The sequence below is a fragment of the Haliotis rubra genome, unplaced genomic scaffold, assembly GCF_003918875.1.
Source record: "Haliotis rubra isolate DU_JTF1 unplaced genomic scaffold, ASM391887v1 Scf123, whole genome shotgun sequence".
Lineage (NCBI taxonomy): Eukaryota > Metazoa > Mollusca > Gastropoda > Lepetellida > Haliotidae > Haliotis > Haliotis rubra.
The window spans coordinates 73,633-97,452 of NW_025765148.1; the positions used below are offsets into that span (position 1 = coordinate 73,633).

Genomic DNA, 23,820 nt, shown 5'->3' on the forward strand with positions numbered 1-23,820 from the left:
TCGTAAATAGAAGCATATGCATACGCGCTGTCTATCTGATTTGGGCTGGTATAAGAATTTTTGTGTTTGTGAATGCATATTTTGTTGGATCCTTTATAACAAAATCCAAAATTTGTGATTTCAAATATTTCTTTTGATATACGTAATCATGTCATTGACACTCGCTGATATCCACGTCTCTTTAACATAAACATCCTGTGCTGATTCAGCCTGAGACAATAAAGGTTAATTAGGGAACCCCAATATCTTAATTAAGGAAAGAAAAGCAGTCAAAACACTGTCACATCCTGCCCAGGACCCCCGGATGTCACACGGTAAGAGAAGTAAGCAACCTTCCCTCATAGACATATCAAGGAAAACACATAACAACAAGACGGTGTCTTTACTACGGGAATCTCAGTATGTAGTCATTGTTGTTGTGTGGGTTTTTTTACCATTAACTATACATTTTCAATCAAACTATGCATTTGTGAAGGCAGGAAGTGTATCGACCCAAATGTGCAGGTTTCGTTTTAATATTCTGCAATCCATTTTTAGTATTACCCAGTGGCCCGGCCCGGCCCGACTTTTCCTGGCCCGACTTTTAGGCCATCACTGTGTTGTATGAGAACAACAGAGTTAAACTTTTGGAAACGGGACTTTTTCTTGTGACGGACTATTTAAAAGTACATGAACTTGTAACCTCACCTCATGGAAAGTGTTTCTGCCACATGTTCTGGAGTGTTTCTTTTCTAAAATATATATATTATATCATTTGTGATTCGTGGAGCCAAAGGTTCGATTTTGTTTATTAACGCACAGTGTGAATATGTACAATATAGAACAAACTTTATGGATAACAACTTCTTTTATTCGTGAGTGCGACGTTTCGATACAGATTCTTGTACCGATGTCAAGCATAATGGAACATGAAGAAGGGGGAAGTGTATATATACTGGATATAACAATGTAACAAAGAAAACAACATAATTAACATAATTGGCTAGGCAGAAAGCTGATGAAGCCAGAGAGTAGACAAAGGACAGGCGTGGAAGCCAATGATGTACAAATAATAATGAGATGTTTATACAGCAGAGTTTATACAGTAGATTGGGCTTGGTGGATGAGTGCATCATAAGCGGATGGAATGAAGTATCCTTGGTCTCTGTTGATCAAAGCAAGCCCCAATCATCAAATAGAGTGGTCTGACATCACCATTCTCTCCAACAAACAAACAGACTTCACTAAACGCAAGCTCACCGAAGCCATCCACATCAAACGCCAAAAGCCCACCATCAACAGAAACATCGGGTGAAAGCAGAACATAATTTGTCACCCAGGTACACGTGTGTGCTCTCAGATGTGCTTGGAGGCATTCTTGTGGAAAACTGTGGGAACCTTATAGCCGAGCGAATACAATGTATTCTTGAATTTAATAGGTGCCCAGGAAACATTTCACTGCCGTTTGGTTATTGATAATGAGCGAAAATGGGAGTGTACGCACAGATTAAACAATTACAAATGTAGCGCCAAATTTAGGCCCAAATTTATTCTACAATGCAGTTGGAAACACGAAATAGGATATAGAAATGCAGACAATAACAAAATACGTGTTAGCCTTTTGATAAAATTACAATTCTAATATTTAGCATTAAATACATTAATCTGCATCCGATGAGACGGACACGCTAGCCGCGCACGTGTATTTTGCGCCGCACACACAAAATAACTGTTACACGAAATAATACGCGCGATATGAGATGGTGTACCACGCGATAAATATAGCCCGCCACCGCGGTCTCTTGACGAGAGGGAAAAGCGACAAACACGCCAACCCCCCAGTTCACCTTAACTTCCGGTTTCTTGCTGCGGCGGGAATTTTACATCCATCAACTTTGTTTGCATACTTTTTCCATCTTACACGTGCGTGTATGTAAGTATGTTCCTTTACACAGAGTTTCAAAACAATAATTATGTGTCAGATCAGAAGTCCGGCATATGTTTATCGCATGATTCATTAATTTGGTAAACGTAGCGAACCGCCGAATGTCGGAATTAGGGGTGTTGTGGCTTCATGATAGATCATCTTTCATTTTCAGCTTATCCGAATTTCCTCGATAGATCAACTGTACAATATTTAATTACCATGTTTGGGCATCCGGGTATTCACTAAATGAATGAGACCCTGTGTGCGATCATGCCGATTCATGGCAATCGCAGTCGGTGGCGTTCGAAATATATTGAAAAAATAAGGAGTATGTACACCATATGTTGAAAAATTATCTGTTGCCCTGCCCCACACCCACCCCTAGTAGATCTATACATGTGTACATTGCTGGTCCCCCTACCTCCCCAGAACAAAATGGGTGACCACGGTGACACATACACACGCACACAATCATCATCAGCAAAATTATGAACGGTCCCTTACATTCAAACATCTAAAGGAATGCAGCATAGTCATCATGGTCATCATAGTAAAAATTAAATGTCAACATTTTGGACCCTGGATTTACAGTGAAGTGTGTCTTAAAACAAAAAAATAACCATGACCATTCGTGGGCCAGCAGTCCTGAAGGTACTACACACCACATCACCTGTCCTGGCCCAAGTGCACGGTGGTCAGTTAATGGAGAGCCTGGCCTTTGTGAGACAGTTGACTGTAAGCATTGTTGATGGAGGAATTGCCTTTGTTATGTAATCCCTGCTTATAATTAAGAATGTATCAGACAACTTACCCCAAACCCGACATAAATGATTTTGAATACCTCTAGCCAGGGGTTATGTTTAACAGAGAAACAACCAAACTCAGGCAGGGGCTACAGGTGGAAATTTGATCATTTACAATTCCATTGTATAAAGTTTAATGGTGAGGTTGTCATGGTTACTATGCCCATGGTAGTTAAAATGATCATGTTAAGACTGCCTATGATATGTTAGGCAAAGTAACACCTCATAAAACCAACTTCCTAAAGATTATATACCAGGCATGGTACTGGTAGATTATGCTGTTACCACGGTATGGTACGTGTTGCGGTACAAAGCCTTCGGTTCGGTATATGAGATATGATCATAATGCAGAAAACTGACAACAGAGCTTTACAGAAATGTGTAGATTTTGACAAAATGATTCAATTTCTAGACATTTTAGAAAAGTTTTTAAATGGTTAATAAAATAACAAGTACGAAAACCGAAATTCCAAAATACCACAGTTCTACAACTGCTAATACTGCGGTATACCATTTCACCCCTAAGGCATGGACACACATCAGTCATTAACCATCTTGAAAATATGGATGATTCCACATTGTCCACCTGTCTGTTTTCATGATTTCAGAAAATGGGTCAGTTCAACGTTTTTTAATGATCCACTTGTTTGATACTATGAAGTCTATGAAAACCCTATTTGTCAGTCTCACCATCAAACAGTTGATGGTTACGGTCATCGACATTACAAAGAGGCAGGGTGGGTATTCAATCCTTTTAATAATACAAATAATTCATACAAGCTGAGTGTTTTATACTTGATTTGTAGTCAAAGATGAGAGATCGGTCACAGTTGAAGAGAAAAGCTCCATCAGGAAAGACAGAATTGGTAAGAAGAGTTAATCATGAAGACGACTTGACACTTTTAAATCCCACATGGAAAGGTGTAATTTCCATTTGACATTTGGGGATGTCCTTGTAGAACACCATATCAATGTATAAGTAACATGTTAACTTCTTTTCTGTATCAATACAAATTTATCAATATTCTTTCTTACCTTATTATTCTCTGCCACAGAAATGTCTATATTTATTAGGATTATCATGGCGGTGGGTAATGAGAAGTAAGAAAGCATTTATCCCCTTGAACGAAGTTCATCATGTTTGTTGTTAGCTTTGAATTGATTCACTGCAACTCTCTGCATCAGTCATTTGCATCTATACACATAATGATTACTTTTTGTCCCCCCGGCATGTAATGCGAGGGGATATAGTAGATGCCTCGTTCGTCCGTCGGTCCGTAATCATTTTGTTTCCGGAGCATATCTAAAAAAATGTTCAATATTTTTCAACAGAACTTGGTAGATATATCAAACAGAACCTGAAGTGGTGTCTTTTGCTATTAACAGATTTTTGGCATTTTTATTTTTTTTGGTTTCCATGGAAACGAATTGAACTTAGTCTCAAAAGGAGGGGTGACCTTCGTTTCCAGAGCACAACTCGAAAACCGTTCAATATCTTTCTACAAGACTTGGTAGATATATCAAAGAGAAGCTAAAGTGGTGCCTTTTGCTATTTACAGATTTTTGTCATTTTTGTTTTTCCCGGTTTCCATGGATACGATCGGACTTAGTCTCAAAAGGGAGGGGTGAGCATCGTTTCTGGGGCACAACTTGAAAACCGTTCAATATCTTTCAACAGAACTTGGCAGATTTTACGAGGCAGATCTTTAAATGGTGCCTTTTGCTATCAACAGATATTTGGCATTTATGTTTTTCTTGTTTTCCATGGAAACGTTTTGGACTTAGCCTCAAAAGGGAGGGGTGGGTTTCGTTTCCAGAGCACAACTTGAAAACTTCTTAATATCTTTCAGCAAAACTTGGCAGATATGTGAGGCAGATCCCAAAGTGGTGCCTTTTGCTATTTACAGATTTTTTGCATTTTTATTTTCCCCGGTTTCCATGGAAATTATTCGGACTTAAAAAAAGGTAGGGGTGAGCTTCGTTTCCGGAGCATTATTCGGGAACCGTTCAATATCTTTCTACAAGACTTGGAAAATATATCAAACAAAAGTTAGAGTGGTGCCTTTTGCTATTTACAGATTTTTGGCATTTATGTTTTTCATGATTTCCATGGAAACGATTTGGAATTAGTCTAAAAAACATCAAGCTGGATACGGTAACTGTCAGATGATTCGTTCTTTCATATTTGTGGGAGCCGGGGAGATATGTCATCTTCTGATGACTCTTGTATTATCAAGTGATAATTCATGATGATTATTGTTACCTATGATAACAGTAAGAAGTTGTTGTGTTGCAGACGGTTACGTATACTCTGTTATCACTGTTGCTGTTCCAGCCGCCAGTATCAGACTTCGAGCCTGTACATTTCGTGAGATGTCACTCTGCAGACAATGACCCCAATAACAATGTGGCGAAGGTGTGGCGATGTGCGTTTGAACCAGTAAAAGGGAAACCAAGTAGGTGCAGAGTTGCTTGCCTTGCCCACACAGGCAAATTGACAGTTTTGTCATCTTAATTGTATACAGTGCTATTTGTCAATTTCCAAGTTTAAACAACAATTTAACTAGAAATCTGTATGTAAAGAATTCAATGTGAAATCAACAAACAAAGAAATGTTACACGTTAAAATACGTTAAAATATGGTATAGTCCTGGCTGTCCCGTGAACTGTGTCAATATTTTAATGTTAGTTTGTTAAACAACATTAATATTTTTAGGACAAAAATTCTGCAAAAACCTCACAGAGTGGGTATGATGTTTTGATTATGATCAGTGTTTCATTGAGTATGTTGTGATTATTAGTTTTCGAGTTAGATTGCAATTCATCAGTCCGCTTTTGAGCCAAACGGACTATACTTGTTGGTCCCTGCCTGGCTGGGGACACCAGAAATGGCTTAACACATTGTGCCCATGTGGGGCATTAATGGGTACAACAAGGACTGGTCGGCATGGAGTCAGTATACTGTGTCTGAGGGGTATTCATGCTTAACTGCAGCATGGTATCTCAGTGGGCTAGCACTATAAAACCAGCTTAGTCTGGACTAGTACAAGCAGCCACATATACACGCATTGACGCATGCACGTCGTCATATGAGCTTAAATATTCTTAAGTCGCGACGCTGATCCCCATTTCACCTCACCTCACCTCACTACTCTGAAGACTTAGTATTGTAGAATTCTGCAGGTCTGCAGACAACATAAAACGTCCCTAGCTCTCCACTACAGACAACATACAGCCTTTTGAGCTCTCCAGTTGAGCTCACACCCATAACAAAGTGACCCTCTAAACTCACCAACATTTTCTTGTAGATGAAAGCGGTCACATTCTGGCAACCTGTGGCAGCAACATCGTGTGTTTCATTGACTGTGTGACAGGGAGAGTCCTCCGCAGATACAAGGACACAGACCAGACTGAGGTAACCAAGGGCAACAGACAGATTTACCGTTACCGTTGCCAAGGATAAAACACAAGGGCTACTTATCATGTTAAAGGAGAATCTGAACGAAAACAAAACTTTTGATATATTGTACAGGATATTCTAAAAGTCACCTTCCGTGATGAAAACTGAACAAAAAGTTTGTAAAATAGCAATAAGAACACAAAAAACGTACTCGTATTTCCGCCTATTATGGAAACACCTGACAGTTAATGAGCAGAGGTTGCATCACGTGACATGACGTTATATGTGCCTGTTGCTGATGGCTGCCTCTTTGATTTTACCTCACAACTTAACAGTGTCCATGGATTCTGAAGCAGTAAAAGGTGATGTCATTTCTGACATGGATGGTAGACCGTATAAATACAATCCGATTTTACATCTTGCAAGAGAATCTTCCAGTGAAGATGATGAAGAAGAATCAAGCGAAACGGAGACACCGCTTGAGTTCAAAATAAATTTTAAAAATATACCTTATCATTTAACAAGAATACTATTTGACAGCAAAATGTGATACAGTCCCAGCCAGCAAACCCACCCCTATAAGTATATGACCAGTCCCTAAGAATTATATTTTTTGCAGTGTTTGCAGTTCCTTTTTTGTCAAATGGGTGACTGTAGAGTGTCTGGGATTTAAAAACACAATAATTATGCTTCAGACGGGGGAAAATAGAAAATAATTGCTACAAAATTTACACTGAGTTATTTTGTTGAAAAAAAATTAGGATCCTAGTTCTCATTAATAACGTAGCAAGTCTCCACACAAGATCCCAGCCTGGTCGAGCAGAGATAATATTTGCGACGCAGATAAGTTATTCCCTGAAAGCTGGTGAATTATAAAATACTTGTCAGGACAATGTATGTTTCCCCAGTGTTTGGTTGTGGAAATAGTTATGGTACTCGGCCATAGCCTTAGAATGGCATCTTGTCAGCCAATGTGAACACACAACAACTTTCACGGCACACACTACTGACAAATAGCGAGTCTGATGCCGACATGCGTAATTGGACAAAATGAGAAACAATGAAAGCAGCAAGTACTTCATGATTTGCCGTTGTATTCAGCAATGTTTCGGGTAGACTGCATCATTTAGGGCTCCAAACTGAAAAGAACTTCATAGCTAACAGTTTCAAGCTCATGTGAAATCTCTTACTGATTTTGATAACTATCTCATGGGTTCCAGTGGAACTGCCCCAGCTACAAATGCCCCAGCAAATTTGGTCATTCATTCTAATTAGGTCAAATTTATTTTAAATGATTAAATATATGCCGTAAATGCATAGTTTTTGTCAACTTTGATATTATGTTCTTCATATAAAAGTTATTGAGAAGTAATATTTCTGATAAATGTTCCATTAGTAAACTCATACCTATGTATATACTTTTATATGAAGAACATAATATCAAAGTTGACAAAACTATGCATTTATGGCCTATATTTAATCATTTTAACTAAATTGGGGCATTTTAACTACACCCCTGGGGCAATTTGACCAAAACTCCGGGGCAATTTGACAAAATTTGCTGCCCCTCGTGTGCTTGTCTCTTTCATATGCGTCTGACTCGGAATGATCGGACCATTTCTCCTGCCTAATTCTGTCTCTTTACTTGGAAAACGGAAGAAATGGTGGCTTTCCATTGTTTGATGATTCCGTGCATCCCCAGGCAACAGAATACACCATCGTACCATTTACAAAAACAACAGAAACAACACGATTTGTACTACTGTAGCGCTAGGTCTTTGGCAATATGGCGGACTCCAGGCACATTTGACGTCATGAGCGGAAAGGTTACGTGGTTTCCAGCGAAATATGCATAATGGCCGAAGCTGAGATTTACAGAAACTGTTTTCGCGACTAAAACATAATTATACATAATTTTTAATTGAAAATTTGGGAATATGTTTCTGATGACTTTATCTTTCACCCAGCAAATTATTGCAATTCACTTGTATTTTTTAATCTGTCAAAACATTCTGACAGAAAAGTTTTTAAAATTTTCAGTTTTGTACAAAAGCAAACCTTTTTGAAAATCAGTCTGCTTGCCTGAGACATTTTTTCAAAGCTCAGGGACAGGGATGGACATGACTTCCTTTGAATATGGAAACGGTTGATTGTCCATCACATACACAGGCAGCATGGGACTGTGCTCATGACATTCATAATATCAGTCACTTGGTTTGTCAGATCAAAACTTGATCATCGACAGGTCACCATTATACAGCTGGAATATTGCTAAGTGAGCAAAATGTGTGTAGCAGAGCTCTTCATTATCCCTTACATGATGTAGGAGTAGGGTCACTGGTGGCTGAGTGGGTCGGGTGTTCAGTTGGAACAGTATACATGATGTAGGAGTAGGGTCACTGGTGGCTGAGTGGGTCGGGTGTTCAGTTGGAACAGTATACTCTGGTTTATATCCTCACATGGGAACAATGTGAGGCCTTCTCAAATGTGATATTTTCAGTTATAGCTAAGCATGTACCTGCTTCCTAATATTGTTGCACAAGAGTAAACATTGTTGACATGTCAATGGTTGAATTAATCTGCAGACATTCTACACGCTAGCATGGACGACAGTACCTTCCCAGATAGATGCACGTGAGACAGTCAACATCCTGGCAGTTGCAGGTGAGTGAGGGTCATCTCCATCACTGGGACTTAACTACTTTGTCACTTCCTTTTGTGGGGGTATACTGAATGAAGTGTGTATCCTTTAAATTCAAAATGTACTGCTAAATACATGGACTGGAGGTCCCATGGGACATCAAATTAACTCTTGTTTTGTTTTTGTAGCATGCTTTGTTTGTTTGTAGCTTGACTGGCATTCAGTAATATTAGATAGATAGATAGGTAGATAGGTAGATAGATAGATAGGTAGGTAGGTAGATTTATAGGTAGATAGATAGATAGGTAGGTAGGTAGGTAAATAACTGGGTTTGGACCAGTCTAACTACTAAAATTGTGTCTCCACAATTGTCCAAGTCACCAAGCTTGAACTTCAGAACCAACAGGTCACCTTTTACAGCGGGTATATGTAGAGGATTGTTTATCCCATGTCAGCTAAAACCTCTGCAAGGTTGTAGTGTATACATTACTGGATTATTTCAGTGGTCAGTAGGTCTGTTTTAGATTTGGTACGGTCATTCAGTGTGTTTTGTTTCAAACAAAGGCAGAACCCCAGTGAGTAGTGCAATGCTTCAGGGTAAGTGCATTGTTTATAGGAGCTAGGAAACATAGTATATAACTTGTCACCACTTTGTAGCCATCAAAAGTTTGAAGGGTCATCTGTGACTCAAGTCTTCATGTCTCGGACTCTCAAGGCAGCCTGAGACTCATGAAGGTCTGGATTAGAAGTGATCTTCAGCAACCTATGCTTGTCCTAAGAGGCGGCTTACGGGATCAGGTGGTCATTATGCTGGCTTGTTTGACACATGTCATTGTATCCCCATTGAGGAGATCAGATCAATGCTCATGCTGTTGATCACAGGATTGTTTGGTCCAGACTCGATTATTTACAGACCACAACCATATAGCTGGAATACTGCTGAGAGCGGCGGAAAACAACAAACAAAATAACTTCGCCTGAGGTTTTTGTAAACACACAAACAGAACTACCCATCCAGATCACGCTGTTGACGTGAGTGTTATTGCCCGGGGTTTGTTTCAGGGGAGGGTGCTGCCATCAAGCTGTTGCATCCTCACCAACTGGTCATGTATGGCACACTTAGGGGCCACAAGAAGTACATCAGTTGTCTCCTCTTCCATCCCAGAATCCATCACTACCTCTTCAGTGAGTATTGTGACTTACAGACTTGGTTATTGTCCACACTTCACAAGCGTGTATACACTTGTTCTTCCATCACCTGTGAATACATACCATTGATATATGACGATGGAGTGATGTGTGTCTATTCTTAGCAGACAGTGAAGTTAAAGGAATTTGAGAAGATTAGTCGGTACCACTGATGATGATATTCACAGTATCACTGGTATAATCCATCCCCTGTACAAACTTATTGGTAGCTATGTCCATGCAGGAGACAAGTTTTTATGTAATAGTTTTTAAACTTTGTCATCTATACTGTAATGTAAAGACAATTCTTGGCAATTGATTTAAAATATTTGTTTACCATGTAAGAGATTGATTAAAAATATGTACTTGGAGCTGTCACTGAGCATGTTTAAGGTATCAAACATGGTTTGTACTGCTGTAAATCAGCTGATGTTTAGGGTATCAAACATGGTTTGTACTGCTGTAAATCAGCTGATGTTTAGGGTATCAAACATGGTTTGTACTGCTGTAAATCAGCTGATGTTTAGGGTATCAAACACGGTTTGTACTGCTGTAAATCAGCTGATGTTTAGGGTATCAAACATGGTTTGTACTGCTGTAAATCAGCTGATGTTTAGGGTATCAAACATGGTTTGTACTGCTGTAAATCAGCTGATGTTTAGGGTATCAAACACGGTTTGTACTGCTGTAAATCAGCTGATGTTTGACTCCAGGTGGCAGTAACGATGGCTTTATCATGATGTGGGATATCGGCACCCCAGACCTCGAACAGAACAGGACAGATTTCAAGTAGGTTATAAATACATCCAGTACTAGAAGGGTAACAAGTACTGTATTAGGATGGGAATTACTGTACTGAGGCAACAAGTACTGTACTGGGGCAACAAGTACTGTACTGAGGTAACAAGTATCGTACTGAGGTAACAGGTACTGTACTGAGGTAACAGGTACTGTACTGAGGCAACAAGTACTGTACTGAGGTATTAAGTACTATACTGAGTTATCAAGTACTGTACTGGGGTAACAAGTACTATACTGAGTTATCAAGTACTGTACTTGGGTAACAAGTACTGTACGGGGTAACAAGTACTGTACTGGGGTAACAAGTACTGTACTGGGGTAACAAGTACTGTACTGGGGCTGTACTGAGGCAACAAGTACTGTACTGAGGCAACAAGTACTGTACTGAGGCAACAAGTACTGTACTGAGGTATCAAGTACTGTACTGAGGCAACAAGTACTGTACTGAGGGCAACAAGTACTGTACTGTTATCAAGTGTACTGTACTGTGTATGAGTACTAACAAGTACTGTGTACTGGGGTAACAAGTACTGTACTGCAACAAGTACTGTACTGATCAAGTACTGTACTGGGGTAAACAAGTACTGTACTGGGGTAACAAGTACTGTACTTGGGTAACAAAAGTACTGTACTATACTGTATCAAAAGTACTGTACTGGAGGCAACAAGTACTGTACTGGGGCAACAAGTACTGTACTGTACTGAGGCAACAAGTACTGTACTGAGGGTATCAAGTACTGTACTGGGGCAACAAGTATTGTACTGGGGCAACAAGTACTGTACTGCAGGTACTGACAACAAGTACTGTACTGGGGCAACAAGTACTGTACTGAGGTAACAAATTGCAAAATTACTGGGGCAACAAGTACTGTACTGGAGCACAAACAAGTACAAGGCACTGTACTGAGATAACAAGTACTGTACTGGGGTAACAAGGGCTTACTGAGGCAACAAGTACTTACTGAGGTAGCAAGTACTGTACTGATGTAAAAAGTACTGCACTGGAGGTAACAAGTACTGTACTGGAGGTAACAAGTACTGTACTGGAGGTAAGAAGTACCTTACTGCGGGTATCAAATACTGTACTGCAGCAACAATTACTGAACTGAGGTAACAAGTACTGTACTGGGGTAGCAAGTACTGTACTGAGGCAACAAGTACTGTAACAACAAGTACTGTTCTGGGGCAACAAACTGTACTGAGTACTGTACTGGGGTGGGGCAACAAGTACTGCACTCAAGGTAACAAGTACTGTACTGGGGTAACAAGTAGTGCACTGAAGGTTACAAGTACTGTACTGAGGCAACAAGTACTCTACTGAGGCAACAAGTACTGTTGTGAGATAACAAGTACTGTACTGAGGCAACAAGTACTGTACTGAGATAACAAGTACTGTACTGAGGATAACAAGTACTGTACTGGGGTAACAAGTACTGTACTGAGGCAACAAGTACTGTACTGGGGTAACAAGTACTGCACTCAAGGTAACAAGTACTGTACTGGGGTAACAAGTACTGCACTGGAGGTTACAAGTGCTGTACTGGGGTAACAAGTACTGCACTCAAGGTAACAAGTACTGTACTGGGGTAACAAGTACTGCACCGGAGGTTGCAAAGTGAGATAGCAAGTACTGTTCACAACAAGTACTGTAATGGGGTAACAAGTACTGCACTGGAGGTAGCAAGTACTGCACTGGGATCACGTGTACTGCACTGGGGTAACAAGTACTGTAATGGGATAAGTACTAATGTGTGATTGTACTCGCTGGTCGATGGTACCATGTTTATGTTGTACTCACTAGTTAATTGCAATGTTTCGGTGTTGTAGACCACTACTAAAGATCAGCGTCCCGGGGTCTGAGGCCCTCAACCTGGAGTACAGTCTGTCTTCACATACGCTGCTGGCGGCGTGCGAAGATGGCTGCTTCGGGTGGAGCATGGAGTCAGAGTTAAAGGACATCCACAAGCGCAGAACAGCCAAAGTCATCATGTAAGACTTGAGTAAAAGTCAATTCATTAGGAAAGGTCATAAAAATATGGTTATGTTAGGTTACTGTCACAGGAACAGAAACCAGGCAATATGGCTTGACCTAAATGCAGAACTCGGATCTTGTCTTTCATCATTACAAGTTTTGTTCTTATCTTGAAATATATCAACTAATGATAAAAAATCATGACGTAATAAAGCTCGGAGATGTTTGAAGAAATCCTGTATTTTCGAAATCAGACAGCTTTTTAAAATCTTTGTGCTGATTTTGTAAAATATCACAAAAACTTAAATGTGCATTTTCAAAGTGTTTCAGTTAAAATATATAAGATAAATTCACATTACCAACCTAATAAAATCCTTTAGTTCTTGATATGTATGTGTCTTTGTTTCAGGTCATCTACCTATAAGTTTGACCTTCAAAGCCAGTCGGACACAGTCGATGGCCTTGCCCTTCTCCCGGGGGATGTAGTAGGTGAGACCATGTTGACACAAGACAGTCAACGTATATCTGAAATACACTACCTTAATCCTGACTAACAATGACTGAAGAAATTATTGTTAATTTTGTAATGTTTTTTTAGTGGGACTTTTTATTTGGTGGAGGGAAATAAAATGTTTTCAAGAACGTTTTACAGTCTTTGACTTCTATCAGGTGAAAGACTTGATTGGTTTCAGAGACCAAAATTCATCATGACTTAGTTTTCTCGCTGTCAGCCACAAGCTTGTCTTGACACAGCCTTGTTGCCTTTGAGACTGCTGTACTTTAGCTCTTAATGTAACTTCTCTGTCTCCTGTATCTGCAGCTACCAAGTGTGTTGGTTCCGGGTCGGTTCTCTTGTGGAGTCTACAGGACCATGTCAGGTCAAAGGCCAAGAGGTCAGGGTGCATCAAGGTTGAACCCCTGGCAGAGCTTGAGTACACTCACACTGATATTGAATATCTCAACATGGGATATGGTGGAGGTATGTATGCTTGTGTGTTATGTATGTTGTATCAGCAGGTCGTTATTCTTCATATTGACATACCACCCTCACTCCCAAGGTGGGACTAGGGACGAGGTATGTATGCTTGTGTGTTATGTATGTTGTATCAGCAGGTCGTTATTCTTCATATTGACATACCAGTAGGTATGTATGCTTGTGTGTTATGTATGTTGTATCAGCAGGTCGTTATTCTTCATATTGACATACCACCCTCACTCCCAAGGTGGGACTAGGGACGAGGTATGTATGCTTGTGTGTTATGTATGTTGTATCAGCAGGTCGTTATTCTTCATATTGACATACCACCCTCACTCCCAAGGTGGGACTAGGGACGAGGTATGTATGCTTGTGTGTTATGTATGTTGTATCAGCAGGTCGTTATTCTTCATATTGACATACCACCCTCACTCCCAAGGTGGGACTAGGGACGAGGTATGTATGCTTGTGTGTTATGTATGTTGTATCAGCAGGTCGTTATTCTTCATATTGACATACCACCCTCACTCCCAAGGTTTGACTAGGGGTGAGTGAGCCTTGGTTCACAGTTTGGATCAGGTGGCCCGTGTGGTTTTAGTCAGTTACCATGGCCTCTTACAGATAGTTTTGTTTTAGAAGATGTGTATTCCTCACTTTTATTGTAACTTTGAATTATTTAATTTTTAACTTACCTTACCTCATGGTAATGTGCATATTACCTTTTTTCATCCGATATAAAGATTGGAAACGTGATCGATAAGTATCCTTGTTGAATGCTATCATGAAACTGGTGACGTGTCGATCTCGTCTGGTGAGCGAAAGCACGCCCCCCAATCCCGTCATGTGACAACGAGAACACGTCACTTTATCCTTTATCGCACTGCAAGTTGGACGTGTGTACAATATTTCTGTTTTTTCTTTTCTTATTGTATTCTTTGTGGTTAGTTCATGCCACGGGTTTACTGCAATCAGTGCAAGTCTCCGAAGTCGGCTTTAGACCCCCATCCTGCTTGCCCAGATTGTCTGGTCGACTCAGTGTGTACTTGGACCTCTCGGTGCTCGTTTTGCCGGCACTTACCTTCCACCGACTTTAAAGCGTTCTTAGCTGCTCGGAACAAACGTTTTACTCAAGGCAAGCGCCTCATGTCTTCTAACGACGCCTCTGAGACTCCTCAGGTTCCTTCGACACCTACGGCTCAGCTGGGAACGTCTCTACGCCTTCAGCGGACTGGCGATCTACGACTTTGCCTCCCCGCCGGTCCTCATGTCCGTAACGCTCCAGAGCGATCCTCCTCACACAGGTCCAGATCGACAATACTGGACAATCGTCCATTGTCCAGAGATGACCAGCGAATCGGCAACGCTCCCGTCAACACTCCCCTCAACCTTAACCAAGCCATTCACCTGCATGGGATGCTCAGCGTTCTCCCAAGCGCGCAACGGAGTGTGGCGCTCGGCGTTCTTCACCTAGACGTTTCCTTCGCCGCTCCGGTTTTCCCAGGCGCTCTCCTGTACAGGACGTTCGGCGCTTCTCGCCTAGGCGCTCACCTCGGTGTTCACCTCGGAGACAACTTTCACCTCTTCATCGGCGTTCGCGTTCCTGATCACCTTTGTATAGGTCGCGGGATTCCTCGTCTCTTATGTCGGAGGCTCAGTTTGTTCCAGATTACGAGGAAGAAGACAACCAGTGTCTGACGCATTTGGGCATGGAGAGTGTTTACGCCTGGATAGCTGACAGACTTATCACTTGCCCGTCTCCAGGGTTGGATATTCCTCGTGCTACCTCCATTTGGGATGAACCACAGCTCCTTCTGCCACCGCATCCCATGGTTGCTGATGCCATTGCTTCACATGATGAGGATTTCCAAAAGTTATCTCTCAATCCTTCCATCAAGCCTGCTAAACATCGCCATCAGGATTACAAGGTCCATTCTGTTGACTTTGTGGATTTTGGCGGTACACAAGATGAAGCGGCCAAACGATTGTCGGATGCTTCTCAAGCTCAATACAAGGTCCCAGATGCCAAGTTGTTGGCGATTGATACGGAACTCCGTCGAACCTTGAAGCCCCTCTCTGTGCTTGGTTCGGCCACGGGTCCATGTCTCAAGATCTCTCGGAGGATAACCCTTCCCGCTTAAATCATCTTACCACTATGTTAAGGTGGCAGGCTAGAGTTCTGTCTGATGTGGTTGATCACGTTCGTTCGGCCTTAGCTACCACCACTGTGACTAGGAGGACTGGGTTACTCGCTCCCTGTACCTGGCAGGAGGAATTCAAGAAAAGACTGATGCGTGCCCCGTTTGAGGCTCCCACCTTATTCGTGGATAAGATCCCGGATGTCTTGTCTTTTCTTTTCAGAGCATGCCTACTTGACCCAAACTGAGATTGCGCTCCGATCTTTTCGTCACTTCGCCACTTTGTCAGCGCCAGCTACCAGGACCACCAACCTTTACCAATCCAGGAGGACGTTGGTTCGTGGAGCCTTTTGAGGACATGGCAGGGGACGTCCCAACGACTTCCAACGTCGTCCCGCTGGTAACCAAAAGGACTTGGGCAAGACCGACAAACCCAAGTACAAGCGCTGCTGATGTTTTGGGCGGTCACGACTGTGATTCCCGGCCCCAGCCGTCCATATCCACGATATACCTGTAGGCAGGAGACTCGGGGTCTTCTGGCCCAACTGGACAATCCTAGGAGACCCCTTTGTCACCAATCTTCTCAGACAGGCTACATGTTGCAAATATCCATGCCGCCGCCTTTGACCACCTTGCCCCGGTCTCACGAATATTCCATTGTTCAACACCAGCACCTGTTGACCAACATTCAGGCGTTGTTGGACAAGAAGGCCATAGAACAAGTACTAGAGCCCAGCAACTCCCCAGGGTTTTACTCTCCCATCTTTTTGGTACCCAAAAAGAATTCTCAGAAGATGAGGATGATACAAAATATGGCAGTATTCAACAAACTACCTTCCGGAGCCGCCACATTTTTGGATGGTATCTCTGATCCAGCTACGAACCAAACTGTCCCCGAAGGATTGGTTGGTCAGTCTGGATCTTCAAGACGTCTACCTACATGTTCCCATTTACGAACCTCACCGGAAGTTCCTAAGGTCATTTTCAACGGTCACCATTACCAGTGGAAGGTCGTGCCGTTTGGCATCTCTATGGCCCCGTGGCTTTTCTCGAATTACAGCACCGATTTCACGGTATCCTCAGAATCCTCAGTCTTGCTAAGCGGGGTCTGTCACTCCCGCTTACACTCAGGGAATGGCAGTCCCTACTAGGTCTGTTGATATGGGCTCAGGATCTTACCATCAGAGGGAAATTAATGCTCAGACTGCTTCAACGGTTCCTCTCGCCTTTTTTCCTCATAGACGACCTCAGGTCGCGGTTTCCGCTGCCCGTCATTTTCATCCCTTTCTTCAGTGGTGGACAATCAAGTCGAACATTTGCGGCGGCGTCTCTTTGATCGAATTCACACACAACCGCAAACTTTTTGTGGACGCCTCTCTGCAGGATTGGGGTGCTTACCTGGACTCTCAGTCAGTTCCGCCCTCCAGCTTGGGATCTTAACACGGTTTTACAACACCTTCGTTGACGTCCTTATGAGTCTGTCTGTGGCCTCCTTTGAGGACTTGTCCAGGAAAACAGTTTTCTTTTGGCGCTTGCTACTGCGGCCAGAGTTAGTGAGCTTCACGTCATAGATGTCACTAGGATTAGGTTTGAACAGACTCGTCACGGTTCCGTCCATTTTGGTCTTCTCTGGGACTTCATTGCTAAGAACCAGTAGCCTGGTCAACTGGATCGTATGTTTGTCATCCCTCTTTTGTCTTCTATAGTCGGCAGTGACGACTCCGATGATCTTGCGTTGTGTCCCGTCAGGGCCCTTAAAGAGTACATCAAGCAGTCAGCAGTCAGGAGACGTACCAGGAAACACTTTTTTATTCCGTTTTCTTCTGCGTCGAAGGGTGAGGTCAACAAAAATACCATCGCTTTGTGGCTTCGCTTGACTATCCTCACAGCTTACGACTCCGCTGGTTTTCCTCACCCAACTGCAAACAACCTGCACGAAATCCGGGCCTTAGCTTCCACCATGGCTCTGCACAGAAACTGCTCAGTCCCCACTATTATGGAAGGTTGCTTTTGGAGGTCTAACACAGTCTTCGCCAGCCATTATCTCCGGGATCTGGCAGTCCAGGATGTACAGGGGCTTCAGTCCTTTGGCCCGCTCGTGGTAGCTCAGCAACTGACACAGCCCTCTTCTCACTAGGTGCTTATTCTTTTTGTCTAATCATCTTAGTGATAGTTTTAAGGTTAACCCACGTTCTCTCGTGTTGTGTTTTCCTTATCAGGGGTTCTACCGGTGGATTTCTGTTCTTGTTTCAACGATTCCTGTTCAACAACAAGACAGTTTCCACGTCCCCGGTTGTGCTGTTTTGGGTCTGATAGTTTTGGCTGGTCCTCACTGGTGTCCGACCCTCCTGCCTTTCTGTTGGATCAACATGAACATTACCATGAGGTAAGGTAAGTGATGGATCATCTCCTCCCCGCTTTGGACTCCGCTCGGACATCAGGATTCGGATAAAGTGACGTGTTCTCATAGTCACATGATGGGTTTGGGGGGTGAGCTTCCCGGATGAGATCGACACGTCACCAGTTTCATGATAGCATTCAACAAGGATACTTATCGATCACGTTTCTAATCTTTGTATCGGATGAGCAAAGGTAATATGCACATTACCTTAAGGTAAGGTAAGTATTTAAATATCTAAAATATTTAGATTTTATTTTTTTTTGTTTGTTTGTTTGTTTGTTTGTTCTTGAAGGTGTTCATAACTCGTGAAAGTTTCTATTGCTCCATGTCTCTTCCAGGTCTACTGGGAGTGGGGGATGATCTTGGAAATGTCTACGTCTACAATGTAGCCACTCTTGCCCGGAAGACAGTGTCACCTTATGATGATATCCTGTGCCCTTCAACGGTATGGCAACCTGGTACCCCGGTACTCTGGGGTTTTGTCACAGTTCAGATACAATCCTTACACCAAGGAAAGCAGCATTTTCTGATGTGGCAGTTCATGTTGGATAGTCATCATATTCATTTGTTAAAAACTTCTCACAAAATGATTAAAGTGTCGTAATATGTTTGCTCTGTTAGCATCGTTAGTTTTGATTGAAAAGAGACATAAATATCTCCTTGATGTTCTTGTCTGTGGATATGTGCATATTCTGAAGATGAGTGTGTATTGCAGGTAGTTGAGTGGCCAGAAGTAGTGGCAGACTCAAGGACAGGAATTGACGAAGAGATGCTGCACACGAAGAAGGTAAACATTGACTATGTCTATATTTGTCGTCTGCCGCAACGCAGAACGGGAGACTATGTGTTCAGCAGCATGCGCTGTTGTACTCAATGTCTTCAAATTTGGTGACAGCCTACAATGGGGGATTACGCAGACACCAGTTGATTTGGGTCACCTTGACCTTATGTTCAAGGTCACCACGACACTTTTCAAACGTATATCTCATAAAACATTGCACCCAATCCCTTCAATTATGTCGACAGCCTACATTGGGTGATTATGCAGACACCAGTTATTTCAGGAATCTTGTATGTGACCACAAGAATAATAACAAACATGTTATAAATATTTCATACTTCTTTAGCTGCGGGGGACATTGCCATATTAGTGGCAACCACTATAATGTTGCTGTAGATTGGTTACACCTCACCTTGTGTGCTGTAGGACTAAAACACAATGAACAAGGTCAGGTGGTCAGTATGGCCGTGTGTCAGCTTGCCCCTACCCGGATTGTGTGCTGTAGGACTAAAACACAATGAACAAGGTCAGGTGGTCAGTATGGCCGTGTGTCAGCTTGCCCCTACCCGGATTGTGTGCTGTAGGACTAAAACACAATGAACAAGGTCAGGTGGTCAGTATGGCCGTGTGTCAGCTTGCCCCTACCCGGATTGTGTGCTGTAGGACTAAAACACAATGAACAAGGTCAGGTGGTCAGTATGGCCGTGTGTCAGCTTGCCCCTACCCGGATTGTGTGCTGTAGGACTAAAACACAATGAACAAGGTCAGGTGGTCAGTATGGCCGTGTGTCAGCTTGCCCCTACCCGGATTGTGTGCTGTAGGACTAAAACACAATGAACAAGGTCAGGTGGTCAGTATGGCCGTGTGTCAACTTGACCCTACCTGGATTGTGTGTTGTCAGACTCAGTTATTTACTGCCACCATATACAAAGGAACATGGCAAGCTGTGGCCAGAGACAGTGTAGACCACTCCTGTGATGATTGTTAAATCAGGGTTATTTTAATCAGAGTTCTGGTACAAGGAAGTTCCTAACACATGGGTTTATCCCACCTTTCTGTAGATAAACAGATCCCCAAATGGTTGTCAACAAAAAGTAGACCCAACAGATGAGAATTCCAGAAGAATATCCCCATGTATGCTTAGGCAAATGAGCAAGTCTGATTCTGCATGTGACATGTTAATGAAACTCCTAGTGTAGTGGTTAACATGTCCTGTTGATACGTAATACTTTTAACGCAAATCGGGTGGCCAGGCTCACTGACTTGGTTGACACGTCATTGTGTCTCAATTGCGCGGATAGATGCTCATGTTGTTCATCACTGGATTGTCTGCTCCAGACTCGATTATTTACAGACCACTACCATGTAGCTGGAATATTGCTGAGTGCGGCGTAAAACTAAACTCACTCACTCAATTTTTCCATCTCTTTGTAAGTGGGTTTGAATCCCGGTTCCCCCCTATTATATTTGTAGGTTTGTCAGCGGCGTACCCAGCATGAGTGTTGGGCCATGGTGGTAGCCATCAGATACCTGTATCATATGCTTTCCTCCGATGTTCAGCTGACACAGCTGGCATTAAACCCATCTCTCCTACCCATGGTAGCCATCAGAGACCTGTATCATATAGGCTTTCCTCCGATGTTCAGGTGACACAACTGGCATTAAACCCATCTCTCCTACCCGTGGTATCCATCAGAGACCTGTATCATATAGGCTTTCCTCCGATGTTCAGCTGACACAACTTAGTACGAGGGGTGATGGGGTAGTGTATTGGTTAAAGCATTTGTTCGTCACGCTGAAGTCCCCCACTTGGGTGAAGTGTGTGAAGCCCATTACTGGTGTACCCTGCCATGATATAGCTTTAGTACAAGGGGTGATGGAATTCACTAGTCACGCTGAAGACCCCCACATGGGTGGAATGTGTGAAGCCCATTACTGGTGTACCCTGCCATGATATAGCTTTAGTACAAGGGGTGATGGAATTCACTAGTCACGCTGAAGACCCCCACATGGGTGGAATGTGTGAAGCCCATTACTGGTGTACCCTGCCATGATATAGCTTTAGTACAAGGGTGATGATGGAATTCACTAGTGCGCTGAAGACCCCCACATGGGTGGAATGTGTGAAGCCCATTACTGGTGTACCCTGCCATGATATAGCTTTAGTACAAGGGGTGATGGAATTCACTAGTCACGCTGAAGACCCCCACATGGGTGGAATGTGTGAAGCCCATTTCTGGTGCGCCAAAACACACACACACACACACACACACACACACACACATCTTGATATTGCTGAAATGTTGCTAAAAGCGGTGTAAAACCATACTCACTCACTAGGATGTAATGTCGCTATGCTCAACGTAGCTGTTCAGTTATAACAGATCAAGGATGTGAAAGAAGACCGTTGTGGTAAATTTAGCTCTTTCTGATCCTATATTTTTGTCTTTTAAATTGCTCACCTTGCTCAACTTAGGTCATGGTTTGTACCCATCATTCAGTTGTCTGTTGATCTGTTGTTCACTTACATTTCCTCTAAAGATACAAGGCCGATGTAACTATATATAGTTAGAGTCAACCCAGCTATGTTGTCTCTATGACGTTAACACAACATTCCAACCAAGTTTGTACAGCTGCTGTTGTTTTTCTTATTTTAGGTGAGCTTGTGTCTGTATTGACTTCACAGACATAGTTATTTAACTGCTGTTTCTTGTATTCCAGCAAATTGTTGTGAATGGGGTGTCCATCAGCTCCAGTTCCGACTACATTGCATATGGAACAGACAACAACCTGGTGTGTATACTGAAGAACACGCAACGCTGAATACCAAGGGGAAGTAACCCTACACTGAGTCCTGTCACGACACACCCTCATTGAAATGTGAACTTGTGAACATTAAGGGGAAGTAACCCTACACTGAGTCCTGTCACGACACACCCTCATTGAAATGTGAACTTGTGAACATTAAGGGGAAGTAACTCTTCACTGATGTCATACAGCAGTGGAAACATTTTGCGTGTCATTAAGTCAATCAAATGTCATTACTTTCATTTGTTACCCGGATTTTGTTGTACAACTGATTTTTTACACCAAATCAATAATGACAAAAGAGATTAATGAGAGCAAGTTATTTGTGCATGATTCTAGCTTACTTGTTATGTCTGGGGAATATTTAGGTAATATTTCCTTAGTTCTAGAGGAGTGTTTGTTTCAGTCAAAATGTTTTTACAAGTTTGTAATACTTGCTTTATTCTTACAAATTTTTGAACCAATTTTCAAGGAATGTTATATTTTTTACTATTTTTAGAATTGTTTACTTTGGATTTTTTTAATGAAATTTGAGCCGACATTAAAGACAATGTGTTCAGCCGCAGATATTTTCATTATTAAGTACAAAGAATCCAAAGTCAAAATCTGTATGGATGTATTCAGTGATTATAGCTTGAGTGGCTCGTGTTTTACAGATAGAAATTATCATTCATGTCATGTGTGTGGCGTGTCAGTCTGTGTAAATATGAATTGTCAATTGTAAACTGTTTAGGAGATATGGTAGCCCCATTCACCGAACCCTGATGCTGTTGTATACAGACAAGTGATGATAAAATGTACCTGTTACCTGTTTCAGTGAGTGATGAAAGAGTTTACATGTTCTTGTCAGTTTTGTCTTGCTGGCTTGCAGAATAGAGTCCAGCCCTTCATGAGTCATTATGATCACACTTGTAGGCACAGTGTAGTGCTGGACAGGAGTCTAAACGTTCTCTCCATATACATTTACTCAGAGATGCCAACCTCTACGATAAAATCGTAGTTGCTACAAATTTTAGCCTCAAAGTACGCCAATACGATTGCACTAGAAATTCTACGAACTTTTGAAGACAATTCATTAAAATTCGGATATATAGACAAAAACATTTTTTCGTTGATTAAATACATTTTCGCCAAAAAGAGTTTACAAAAAGAAATGTAATGCTGATAATTATGAAATCTGCTGTTGGAGGTATGTGAAATTAAAGCTTCACTCTTTTTAGTGTCATATCATCATTCTCAGAATCCATCATAATTTTAAGTATTTAGTTGACTACTAATTTGATGGTTAATCTGCTAATTTTGATCTTTGAAACTACTATTTGTAACACTTTAGGGTTGGCATCTCTGATTTACTTGACACCACCCCAAAACGATGACATGTTTGTTGCAAGATTTATCGGATCATTTGTTTGAAAATCTTTGTTATGCATCTTATCACTGAGTCTTTCGATATGGATGGTATGACTGGCAGCTTGTGGTATGGATATAGATTCTATGTAGTTCTAATATCACACTGTTGAATTCACTGTCAGGCCAGTTGTTGAAGATGTTGGAGTTGCTGAATTGTGTCCCTTATGCTTACCACAAACCAATGGTCTTTGTTGGAATCCCAGATTCGACATGGATATGTTTCTAGGTGTACCACTGAAGGCTCAAGCTGACCAGGGCGGTGGGGTAGCCTAGTGGTTAAAGCGTTAAAGACCCGGGTTCGAATCTCCACATGGGTACAATGTGTGAAGCCCATTTCTGGTGTTCCCCGCCATGATGTTGCTGGAATATTGCTAAAAGCGGCGTAAAAAAGTCAGTCAGTCAGTCAGTGAGTCAAGCTGACCAAAGAGCTTCTGGTGTCTAAGCCCTGCATCGCATAAACATTCAGCTCATAACCCTTCTCAACAGACTGGCACTGATGTGATACTTGTGCTGACCAGTCAAGCTGACTGTTTAACACTTGTGGTACCACTCAACTGACTGTTTTTAACATGGTCAGTTGACCATTCAGCTGACTGTT

At 42.1% G+C, this 23,820-nt stretch overlaps 1 protein-coding gene across 3 annotated transcripts; it reads left to right on the forward strand.

Annotated features, from left to right (window-relative positions):
• The first annotated feature begins 1,783 nt into the window (after positions 1–1,783).
• Positions 1,784–22,657, forward strand: LOC124266046 (leucine-rich repeat and WD repeat-containing protein 1-like). 3 transcript variants are annotated; one of them, XM_046700857.1, is made up of 13 exons: positions 1,784–1,908; positions 3,516–3,575; positions 5,045–5,165; positions 6,018–6,124; positions 8,695–8,773; positions 9,813–9,935; positions 10,652–10,727; positions 12,567–12,728; positions 13,121–13,200; positions 13,532–13,690; positions 18,562–18,668; positions 18,939–19,010; positions 21,726–22,657. In XM_046700857.1, the coding sequence occupies exons 2-13, from the start codon at positions 3,522–3,524 to the stop codon at positions 21,825–21,827; spliced, it is 1,242 nt and encodes a 413-aa protein (XP_046556813.1). In that variant the 5' UTR covers positions 1,784–1,908; positions 3,516–3,521; the 3' UTR covers positions 21,828–22,657. The 3 variants fall into 3 exon arrangements, with proteins under 3 accessions (XP_046556813.1, XP_046556814.1, XP_046556812.1); XM_046700858.1 differs by having other exon boundaries at positions 1,784–1,902; XM_046700856.1 differs by having other exon boundaries at positions 1,785–1,912.
• The last annotated feature ends 1,163 nt before the right edge of the window (positions 22,658–23,820 follow it).